General features: G+C 40.9%; 1 protein-coding gene across 1 annotated transcript; it reads right to left on the reverse strand.

Moving 5' to 3' along the window:
- Nucleotides 1-3,001: 3,001 nt before the first annotated feature.
- LOC120054652 (stanniocalcin-like) lies at nucleotides 3,002-7,020 on the reverse strand. The gene is made up of 4 exons (XM_039002171.1): nucleotides 6,906-7,020; nucleotides 4,372-4,514; nucleotides 4,040-4,251; nucleotides 3,002-3,293 (listed from the first exon to the last, which is right to left on the reverse strand). The coding sequence occupies exons 1-4, from the start codon at nucleotides 7,018-7,020 to the stop codon at nucleotides 3,002-3,004; spliced, it is 762 nt and encodes a 253-aa protein (XP_038858099.1).
- Nucleotides 7,021-12,298: the final 5,278 nt, after the last annotated feature.

A 12,298-nucleotide genomic window follows, 5' to 3' on the forward strand; every position in this document is an offset into this window, starting at 1 on the left:
ATCATGCTTAACATAGCTACTGTATTAGGAACTTCAGCAATTAATCTCCTCAAATGGCTTACTGATAACTTTCATCTATGAATTTGAAAGTAAAGTAACTGTCACTACGATTAAGATTTCACTCTTACTGATCACCCAAGTAGTTTTAATTCTGGCAAATTTATTTCAAGTTTTGAGGGGAAAGAGTACCATGGAGTTCCAGAGTTCAGGGAGCCCAGTCCCCAGCCTGCCATAAACATATGGTGTAGCAACAGAAAACGCTGCTGCCAATTTCACTGATTTCCCTAAGGATAGATTTAGCTAATAATCCAGTAGGCCTACCACCCAAATGCACCCTATTCTTGTCTTGCAACAAATACCCGAAAGAACAAAATATGACTTGTAAGTCTGTTAATTTAATTCTCAAATTTGCCTATTTCAGATTTTCATACACTATGCACCTTTTAACTAAACACACATTATAAAATATGTCAATGAACCATCTAGGTTTGGGCACATCCTCATCAGAACAAACATTCAATATAAGATACATTCTCTAAAGTTACCCAGATTTTGGATATATAAGCATAGTCTCAAGGGAGAGGAAATAAACAGAATACTATTGGCAAATATGTTCACTGCAAGCAACATTCAAATAAATTTACAAATTCCAGAAGAAGTACCAAACTGAATGTAAATGGTAAAATGCAAGTATACAGATTGATGCCAGGGTCTGTGAATGGGTTTTCACCATAGATATCCAAGTAAATGTAAAATGATAACCCATCATACATGGGAGCAAGCTATTGTTTAGCAGCAAATGTTTTGGATTTTGTCCAGCTATTACAGACACAGAAATACATGTATTAACAGTATAGGAAGGAAGTAGTCCCAACCCATCGCAAGTGATGAATGTTTCAATGCCCCTTTATAGTGGTCATAAGAGATGCAAAGTGCATATGTAACATAAGTAGTAAGATACACTACATTGCTAATACAGTCTTAACATTTGAGTGATTTTTTTTCCTTTTTATTTTTAATATACACTATATTGCTACTAAAAGCAAGATTTTATTATATCCCAAGAAAAAGACAAAACAATACAACATAAACCACAGCAACAAACACAGAAACAGAAAGGGGGAGTCTAGGGGCACATTGCATTGCCTGCATACTTCACTATGAGTATGGGAGCAAATAAGCTGCTGCCACATTCATTCAGCATCAGCTGGCACTGTTTGTGACAAAGGGCAAGGTTGTGTGTTATTGTGAATCCTCCATATGAGAGATTATTGCATAGGTTTGTGAGTTCTTAACATTTCAAATGATTTGGTATTGTAAAACCACCAGATTTCTCTAACATTATTTTCCCCTGGTGCACATCGCCTTCATCCAGGCATGTGTGAAAAGTCTCATGAATTAACCTCCCTTTATTGAAGCACTTATGGAGTAATGTCACCAGGGTAACCTTTCTGAGAGAAACATTACTTTGCATGATATTAAGAATAGATCCAGCAAATGCTTTGCAGTTCAGTCTTCAAGTTTAGCTGTTAAATGTACAATGAATGGCTTGACCACAATTTCTCTCTACCTTCATAACATAATCAATTGTGCTTGGAAAATACACACAAGTCCCCTTGCACCAGTACATAAGTGACAATGTTTGCAATATGGGTTGTTTAAGTGACAGTCCCATGTAACACTCATAAAGATCGCCTGACTTGAATGACCAACTTGTTCCCCTATGTCCAGCACAGAGTCATAACATGAGTCCTATTCAGTCAACAGAGAGGACAATGTAGAGTGGCAGATCCTATAGTATTTGATCATGAGCCCCCATTGAAATAGAAGCTATGACCAAACTGCACATTAAAATTGGATATCTGTAACCTAACTAAAACTACAGCAACATCATAAAATAACAAGTTAAATAATATAGTAGGAAAATAAATATCAATATTATACCAACAAGGCTTTTAAATAGTCATTATCAACACTGGAAGTCAGTGTGTATGATCCAAACCCTCCATGTCATATTCATCAGGGAGAATGTTGTTAATCTAATGGGGTGGCCTCTATCAATCTCAGGCGGTCACCTGCTCATAAGTTACACTGCTGGTACACACTTACTGTGAACTGAGTGTTTCAGGACAGAAGAGATGTAATGGTATCTAAACAATGCTATATTCTCTGGTATAGGAGTTAGCTACATGGCATTCCGGGTGGTTTCAAGTTATTTGGTCGGTCTAAGGTAACTTCCTGTGCAAAGTTTATTAGGATAGCTCTCATCTGAGGGACATGCCTCTCTCACAGATCTGGCTGTTGCCATCAGAGACTAATAACTCAATAAATAAAATAATCCTGTTTTTGTCAGTGACTATGTGACACTGATTTCTATAGCACATGCTTACCTATTTTAATGGTCTCATAATATAGAAATATCTTATATTTACTGTATGAAACATCTAGTAATTAACTAATAGTAATCACATTTAATTATCTATTGATGAAGATATTGATGACATATCAATTGATATTATATTAATGGATAAACATTTGTATTCTGCAACCAATTATTATTATTATTATTTTTTTTACATTTGTGCTCTATAGATATGAACCATACCTGCAAGTTTGTGCTTGAAATCCTAGACAGAAAATTTAAAGGGACATCATCCCACTAGGCTCTCAGATAATTCATATCAAGTGTGGGGAGAGAACAGGAATGGACAGGGCCAAGTTGTGGAGATACAATACAACATGTTCAATGAACTTGGTGAGTGATAGAGTTGGGAAATAGTTTAGGGGAGGAGATCCTCTCAAACCTTAGGTACAGTATATCTCACACTACAACTCAAACTCTGATATAAAATATACTTGAAACACATTGGGTATTCTCTTAGAGGTGCATGTTATTTTCCAGTCTGGAGAGGAATGATTCTTAAATACCCAAGGGAAGAGACCACTGTTGGCTTGTTTATGTTTTTGAGGGGTGTGTGTAGTTTCTGGATCTGAATGGGAGTTAGGAGCTGTCACCAGTGGCACGCTTCTTGCTAAAATGGCTGGCAGAGTCTCTGTTGCGTAGACCAGGCTGGATCTTATACATGTGTGGACCCATTGACAACCGTGAGCTCCCTCGGCCCTCCACTCCAGTTGGAACGGCAGCAGCAGCAACCGAGGCGCAGGGTTTGTTCTGCAGAAGCTGGAAGAGAATGGTCATCTCTGGGCCAAGTCTGGACACCATACTGGCCCTCAGTAGGTCCACAGTCACCTCATCACAGTTCATCAGGCTCTGGAGGAGCTTACCGTAAAACCTGCAAAAGGATGCAGCATTCATGTATTTTTGTTGCTGTTATTTACATTTTTTATTTTAAAGCTGCAATATGTAACTTTTTGGGCGACCGACAAAATTCACATAGAAATGAGAGTTATACATCAGTCATTCGCATTGAAAGCAAGTCTAAGAAGCGGTAAATCAGTTCTATGTGCACTATTTCTATGCTTCCCGTGTTTTAAGTTTAGTTTGTCTTTTACTTTCAGTTTTGTATACCAGCTTCAAACAGCTCAATATGCAATATTTGGGGTTATGGAAAATATATTTCACAGTGGTTTAGATGGTACAATCTACAATATACTTGCTTGTTATGTCACTTACAGTAAAATTAGGCAAACTATTAGAATTTTAGCAACCAGGAAATGGCAGAGCATACTGCAGAATTTCAGTCATTTAGAAGACACTCTTACAGTTAGTGCGTTCATCTTAACATAGCTAGCTGGGGCAACCACACTTATCTCAGTCATAGTAAGCACATTTTTCCTCAATAAAGTAGCTAAAAGCAAAGTCAGTGCTAATAAGGGGGTAAAAAAGTCAAGTGTGATTGTTAGCTCATGGAAGGCTTTTAATATATATTTTTTTAATCAAAATGTCTTAGGAGCCCAGTGAAATGTATTTCCTTCAGTAGAGTTATTGTACCAAATACATAGCTTTTGTTGTACTAAGATAAAGTTAAAAAAAAAACAGAAATGGAAGCCCTTTGACCCAGGTTTGCTAGGAACTCACCTGTTGGGGAAGTGGCTTGGGAGCTGAGCCACCTCTCCAATAGCATCTGGATTGGTGCGGGCGATAGTGCAGATATCCAGCTTGCTGTAGCACTCCTCCTGAACTTCTGAGGTCATTCTTTGGAAGGTGGAGCAGCGGCGGATGGTGAGGAATACCTTGGAGGTGATGCCGTTGGCAATGCACTTGAGGCTCTCTTTCACAAAGGCTTTGCCCTGCACAAAACCATATAATATCACAGTCATATCAAAAAACATGACTTAACTTCAGTTAACAGGTTTAATCTACTGCGACATACTGTGTCAGATTTGAAAAGAGAGAAAGAATTACCATACCTGAGTGTCAAATTTAGCTGCACTGTACAGAAAGGACTTGCAGATGTCGTGCATGCCATCTGTGTCACACGTGGAGTTCTCCAGACATGCAAAGGCTCCACAGCCTACTTGGAGGGCACTGTTCAGACAGCGTGCCACGTCAGCTGTAGACTCAGAGGGAAGGGACCATAAGCAGGGGGCAGGCTATCATATAGCTCTCAACAATAATGGAAAGATAACCAGTCTGTTTTGATTGGGAACCAAACAATGAAGGGATTTGATGATAATTTACATGCAAAGTTGATTCAATGCTGAGATCATAACTATTCAGACAAATTACAACTTGACTGCTCATTGGACACCTTCAACTTAAGACTGGGACACAATTTGCCATAATTACATTTCCTCTTCCTGGCAAATCCTTTCATGAATATTCTAGCATTTTGGTTCTTGGAACAGACTTGTGACCAACTACACCAAAAACACCCAAAGGAGTCGAGACACACACACACACACTATTCAGGATCAGGTTCCGCTGACTGTCCCTTTTGGCACCAGACCCCTTGTTTCCATTACACTCACATGCGACAAGACAATAACATGCAGCATTTGGAAGGCGTGCCAAACCACCTCTGACACTCATCACCATGGACTGTGCACACTTAAAAGTACAGTCATGTACCCTGGCTTGGGTCACTGCCTCAATCCTCATAAATAGACCTAATGTTCATGTTTCACATAAATATTGCCTCAGACTTAATATTAAAGAGCAAGCTGACATACACAGCTGTGTAAACTACTCTGACAAGAGGTAAAGATATAAAGTAACCAGAAAACCCCTAAATGTCTTCCAATGAATGCCTCTATTGTCCATTTAGTAAGCCTGGGACAAGTTCATGGTAAGAAGCATACAGCAATTGTAACAATGAGCTGATGTACTGTATGCCACAGATGGATGGATCCACTCATTTAAAATTTTTGGTCCAGCCCACCCTAAGCAGCACAATGCTCTAATCACTAATCAAACTGTCCCACCACTGTTTCTCTCAGGTCATGGGAGAATTAATTAATAAATAAATAATATTTCAACAGATACACACTACTTCAGCATCTCTTGCTGGCAGGACCAAGGAGGCCCATGCAGCAGATACTTAGTCTGAGGTAACCAATGCATTGGTTTAACTGAAATAATAATGACTTAAGGAGATCACAGAAATAACACCTCATTCATACCCATATTTCCTAACATGGGCCTGGCTTTCATTGGGCAAGCAACTTTTTCATATCTCATACACATTTTGGAAATAGAGTGCAAGAACATTTAATCCATCCCTCTGGCAACCAATTTAAGCAGAATGTTATGCATGGTGTTGAATAGATAGCCCAATCCAATGTAGGCCTAGGCCATGATTATTTTTTTCTTGCTATACAATAGCTTTCCTCTTTTTAGGAGCCGTGCTCGGTGGAATGATGTTATTTTCACTTTATTAATCGCACGGGAATACGATTGGCAGTTAGTTGGCAAACCATTGAAAAGGGACATAAAGCAAGCCTACTGATTGAGTAAGTAGGGACGCACGTCACGCGACACCTTGTGCCCTATGAGTCTTCGAATCTGGATATCATCCCTGGCCAATGGCCAGCATTCTTTCCCCAAAGAAACTAATGTCTCCACCCACTTTGCGTTCACCTAGAAAGCTCTACCCCCTTCACTTTTTTCCGGTATTAGGCGCTCCATTCCTCCTGTCAAGACGCCGGTAGCCAGTAGCTACAGGTGGGTGCAGTGGCGTAGCCTCTGCCACCACGCACAAATCTGTATTTTTGGGGGCCTACAGCAATACTGTAGTTCTATCAATACTTTACACTGGTGACTGCTTGGAAGAATACCAATACATTTAAAATATGATGGCCATAGTTGTTTCGAAACACCTGTAGATCATTTGGTGGTTAAAAAAGGCTTAAACAGTGCGTAAAACAACGTTTTAGGTAAATTAATTTAAGAAATAAACAAAATTACTTGTAGAATAGGCTACCTGACACAAACAATGCATAAGAAAAACAAACGTTTCATAACGCTGTAAAGACAGTGACCAAATAAATAACCATTAATGAATTTAACCACACACAGGATACAAGTGGGCTCCCCTGTATCAACTAATTCCTACAGCCTAATAAATATTAATCTGATGTTTTATCCTCCGGTCAGTCACCTCGTGTTTAAGCAACCCACACGACCATCAATTCAAAGATCATGTATTCAACATCATGATGGTAGGCTACAGCTTTTTCACAAACAGGTGTCAGTCACCACGAAGCTCACGCTCATCACTTGCCGGTAAAACACCGGTAGAGCACAGTGAGTAGCCCAGGCTATGTTGGAGCTATTCCGTAGTCTGTCGATCAAGGCGTTCACTTGGAAACAGAGCAGCATATCATGTAATAGCAAACATTCCCCCATACTGTGCATACAATGTAATAGTAATAATCCATACAAATCCGTGCGAACACCGCATCCACTCAAAACATGCTGTATTGTAAGAGAGACTATTACTTACAAGGGGTATTTGCAGAAAATCGTGCTCTTCTGGGTGAATACGACTCGTTCTGATCCAGTTCATATGCAGATGCAATCAGCACCATTAGAAGAAAAAGTCCGGTCATCAAAGGCATTGTTCAATAATCACTGATGTTCTAACAAAATACAAGGAATAGTGTTTCTTGCTTATCTGATTAATAGTTCATACAGCTCTGAAGATGTACAGCGCCGTGTTTTCAACAATGTAAATCTATCACTAAGTAGGTACCATCTACCCAATGCGGCTATTCCTCTACCCTGGACCGTACACTGATTTCCTTTGACGTGCATGACCGATAGAGCGCTGGTCTGCACGTGTTTATATGGGACTGCCGCACATTACGAGTCTCCTGGTTAGCCCAATCAAAACACAGCATCAACGACAATGCTCTCTCCCCGGTCGCCTAATTGATTGACCATTTTACAGTACATTGAAATTCAATGTGGTTTTGGGTATTTCGCGCCAATGAATAGCCTACATAAATTATTATTTGAGTTGATAAAACACTGAAGCTGTAGTACATTTTGCCATCTCAAGTCAAAGTCAATTACCTTATAGTTTTTTCAGTAAACAGTCAGAAATTGGTGTACCTGTTCTCTTCAAACAACCGTTAAGTGACATTTTCACTTGATTTGTTCGTTATGTTTCTGTGCGCCATATGCAAACTTTAGTGAGAGTGAAATATATGTCTTATTACCTGATGTTACCTGAACCCATTCAAACCAATACCATAGAGGCTATTTCTGCAGTTTCCATTTGGTAAAATAAACAGGGCAGATTAGTCGCAACATTGACACTGGGTAAATTCTCCGCAACCCATCAATCCAGTTTATGTCAGCACAAATGTATAAGTTCCATCTTGAAACAATGCTCAATTATTTTATTATGGTCTACCGGAAGGAATATAATGGAATATTGTGTATACAGTAGGCTTATTGCTTAGGCTAATAGATGTGATTTAGTAACCTGCGTCTTTAGTCAAATGTATTGCGCGCTTTGTCTTACTTAAATTTCTTAAAATAATATAAACTGAAATTATTCAAATAATTTGACTTTTATCGCATGATTGGCATTTTGCTAAACCATGTTCAATAAATGAGACTATTGTTCGTTTAATGGACAACATTTATTTAACATTGAGATAAACTACCTCATTATTGACATAAACTATGTTATGTATGGATAGCCATCACTGTTGATGTATTTCCTGGTTTGCGGCATGCCGGTGAGACGTGGTAGCCAGGCACGGATCCAAACGAGTTGTAGCTACACATGCCAGAGGGAGGCCAATAATGTGTCATCCATGTCTGAGCACGACAACGTCCTTGATCTATTCAAACCAAATCAAATTGTATTCGTCACATGCTTCGTAAACAACAGGTGTAGACTAACAGTGAAATGCATAAGGGGCCTTCCAAACAATGCAGAGAGAGAGAACTTAGAGAAAAAACTGAAAAGTAATAACAGGTAATAATAAAAGTAATAATAAATACACAATGAGAAACAATAACTTAGCTATATACACAGGATACCAGTACCAAGTCGATGGGCAGGTAATTGAGGTAGATATGTACGTATAAATAGGAATAAAGTGACTAGGCAACAGGATAAATAATAAACATAAGCAGCAGCATATGTGATGAGTATAAAAAGTTTGTGTAAAAAGAGTCAATGCAGACAGTCCAGGTAAGTATTTGGTTAACTATTTAACTAACTATTTAGCCGTTTTAAGGCTTGGGGGTAGGTGCTATTTCTGTTGGTTCTGCAACCGCTTGCCATGCGGTAGCAGAGAGAACAGTCTATGACTTGGGTGGCTGGAGTCTTTGACAATTGTTAGGGCCTTCCTCTGACACCACCTGGTATAAAGGTCCTGGATGGCAGGGAGCTCAGCCCTAGTGATGTACTGTAGCGCCTAGTCATTGGATGCCAATCAGTTGCCATACCAAGCGGTGATGCAGCCAGTCAAAATGCCCTCAATGGTGCAGCTGTGAAACATTTTGAGGATCTGAGGCCCCTTGCCAAATCTTTTCAGCCTTTTGAGGGGAAGAGGCATTGTCGTGCCCTCTTCACAACTGTGTTGGTGTGTGTGGACACCAAGGAACTTGATGCTCTCGATCCGCTACACTACAGCTCTGTCGATGTGAATGGGGGCGTGATCGGCCCTCCATTCCCTGTAGTCCACAATCATCTCCTTTTTCTTGCTGACGTTGAGGGAGAGGTTGTTGTCCTGGCACCATACTGCCAGGTCTCTGTCCTGCTCTCTATAGGCTGTCTCATCATCATCGGTAATCAGGCCTACCACCATCGTATTGCCAGCAAACTTAATGATGGTTTTGGAGTTACGTGGCAACGCAGTCGTGGGTGAACGGGGAGTACAGGATGGGACTAAGCACGCACCTCTGAGGGGCCTCCCAGGTTTAGGGTCAGCTTGGCAGATGTGTTGTTGCCTACCCTCACTACCTGGGGGTGGCCCGTCAGGAAGTTCAGAATCTAGTTGCAGAGGGAGGTGTTCAGTCACAGGGTCCTTAGCTTAGTGATGAGCTTGGAGGGCAATATGGCGTTGAACGCTGAGCTGTAGTCAATTAACAGCATTCTCACATATGTGTTCCTCTTGTCTAGGTGGGAGAGGGCAGTGTGGAGTGCAATTGAGATTGCATCATCTGAGGATCTGTTGGGATGGTTTGCGATTGGAGTTGGTCCAGGGTGTCTGGGATAATTCTGTTGATGTGAGCCATGACCAGCGTTTCAAAGCATTTCATGTGGCAACAGATATGAGTGCTACAGGGCGATAGCCTTGGCGTTCTTGGGCACAGGGGCTATTGTGGTCTGCTTGAAACATGCAGGTATTACAGACTTCGACAGGGAGAGGTTGAAAATGTCAGTGAAGACACTTGCCAGCTGGTCAGCGCATACTCTGAGTATGCATCCTGGTAATCCGTCTGGCACTGCGGCCTTGTGAATGTTAACCTGTTTAAAGGTCTTACTCACATCGGCTATGGAGGGCATGATCAGGAACAGCTGCTGATCTCATGCATGGTTCAGTGTTGCTTGCCTCAAAGCAAGCATAGAAGGCATTTAGCTCATCTGGTAGGCTTGCATCATGGCTGGGTTTCCCTTTGTAATCTGTGATAGTTTGCAAGCTCTGCCACATTCGACGAGCATCAGAGCCGGCGTAGTAGGATTCGATCTTAGTCCTGTATTGACACTTTGCCTGTTTGATGGCTTGTCGGAGATCGTAACAGGATTTCTTATAAGCTCCGGGATTAGTGTCCCGCACCTTGAAAGCAGCAACTCTGGCCTCTAGCTCAGTAATTCAAGGCTTCTGGTTGGGATGTGTACATACGGTCACTGTGGGGACGATGTCGTCGATTCACTTATTAACGAAGCCGGAGAGGGATGAATCCCAGAAATGTGCTAGTGAAACAGTCCTGTAGCTTAGCATCCACTTCATTGGACCACTTCCATATTGAGCGCGTCACTGGTACTTCCTGTTTGAGTTTTTGCTTTAAAGCAGGAATCAGGAGGATAGAATAATGGTCAGAGTTGCCAAATGGAGGCGTGGGTGATCTTTGTATGCGCTTCTGTGTGTGGAGTAAAGGTGATCTAGAATTTTCTCTCCTCTAGTGGCACAGGTGATATGCTGGTAGAAATTAGGTCAAACGGATTTCAGTTTCCACTGGCCACTAGGAACACGCCTCTGGATGAGCATATTCTTGTTTGCTTATGGCCGGAAAAAGCTAAACATTTTGCTCCTTTTTTAGCTCGTTGAGTGAGGTCTTAGTGCCAGCATCAGTTTGTGGTGGTAAATAGACAGCTACGAAAAATATAAATGAAAAATGTGCTCCTGAGGTGCTGACCTGTTGCACCCTTTACAACCACTGTGATTATTATTATTTGACCCTGCTGATCATCTATGAATGTTTGAACTGTTTGAACAGCTTGGCCATGTACTGTTATAATCTCTACCCGGCACAGCCAGAAGAGGACTGGCCACCCCTCATAACCTGGTTCCTCTCTAGGTTTCTTCCTAGGTTCCTGCCTTTCTAGCGAGTTTTTCCTAGCCACCGTGCTTCTACATCTGCATTGCCTGCTGTTTAGGATTTTAGGCTGTGTTTCTGTACAGCACTTTGTGACATCGGCTGATGCAAAAAGGGCTTTATAAATAAATATGATTGATTGATTGACTTCTTTAATATTAGAGATTGCACATTAGCTATTGTTAAAAAAGAAACACACCCCTCCCCCTAACCTTACCCGACGCTGCCGTATGGTCTTGACGATGCATAGAAAAACCAGCTAGATTTACACTACTGGTCAAAAGTTTTAGAACAACTACTCATTCAAGGGTTTTTCATTACTTTTAATTTTTTCTACATTGTAGAATAATAGTGAAAACATTAAAACTATGAAATAGCACATATGGAATCATGTAGTAACCAAAAAGTGTTAAACAAATCAAAATATATTTTATATTTGAGATTCTTCAAATTGCCACCCTTTGCCTTGATGACAGCTTTGCACACTCTTGGCATTCTCTCAACCAGCTTCACCTGGAATGCTTTTATAACAGTCTTGAAGGAGGTCCCACATATGCTGAGCACTTGTTGGCTGTTTTTCCTTTACTCTGCGGTCTGATTCATCCCAAACCATCTCAATTTGGTTGAGGTTGGGGGATTGTGGAGGCCAGGTCATCTGATGCAGCACTCCATCACTTTCCTTCTTGGTAAGAATTTTTTAATAAATCACAGACAGTGTCACCAGCAAAGCACCCCCACACCATAACACCTCCTCCTCCATGCTTTATGGTGGGAGATACACATGCGGAGATCATCCGTTCACTCACACCACGTCTCACAAAGACACAATGGCTGGAACCAAAAATCTTGAATTTGGACTCCAGACCAAAGGACAAATTTCCACCGGTCTAATGTCCATTGCTCGTGTTTCTTGGCCAAAGCAAGTCTCTTCTTATTATTGGTGTCCTTTAGTAGTGGTTTCTTTGCAGCAATTCAACCACGAAGGCCTGATTCATACAGTCTCCTCTGAAAAGTTGATGTTGAGAGGTGTCTGTTACTTGAACTCTGTGAAGCATTTATTTGGGCTGCAATTTCTGAGGCTGGTAACTCTAATGAACTTATCCTCTGCAGCAGAGGTACTGTAACTCTGGGGCTTCCATTCCTGTGGCGGTCCTCATGAGAGCCAGTTTCATCATAGAACTTGATGGTTTTTGCGACTGCACTTGAAGAAACTTTAAAAGTTCTTGAAATGTTCCGTATTGACTGACCTTCATGTCTTAAAGTAATGATGGACTGTCGTTTCTCTTTGCTTATTTGAGCTATTCTTGCCATAATATGGACTTGGTCTTTGACCAA

This window comes from Salvelinus namaycush, chromosome 1 (assembly GCF_016432855.1).
Source record: "Salvelinus namaycush isolate Seneca chromosome 1, SaNama_1.0, whole genome shotgun sequence".
Taxonomy (NCBI): Eukaryota; Metazoa; Chordata; class Actinopteri; order Salmoniformes; family Salmonidae; genus Salvelinus; species Salvelinus namaycush.

Coding starts and splice junctions, on each gene's coding strand:
- LOC120054652 (XM_039002171.1), bottom strand. CDS start 7,020: ATGCCTTTGATGACCGGACTTTTTCTTCTAATGGTGCTGATTGCATCT. Junction 4,515..6,905: donor ATTTTCTGCAAATACCCCTT/GTAAGTAATAGT, acceptor CTGAGTCTACAG/CTGACGTGGCACGCTGTCTG. Junction 3,294..4,039: donor CCAAGCCACTTCCCCAACAG/GTGAGTTCCTAG, acceptor ATCCTTTTGCAG/GTTTTACGGTAAGCTCCTCC.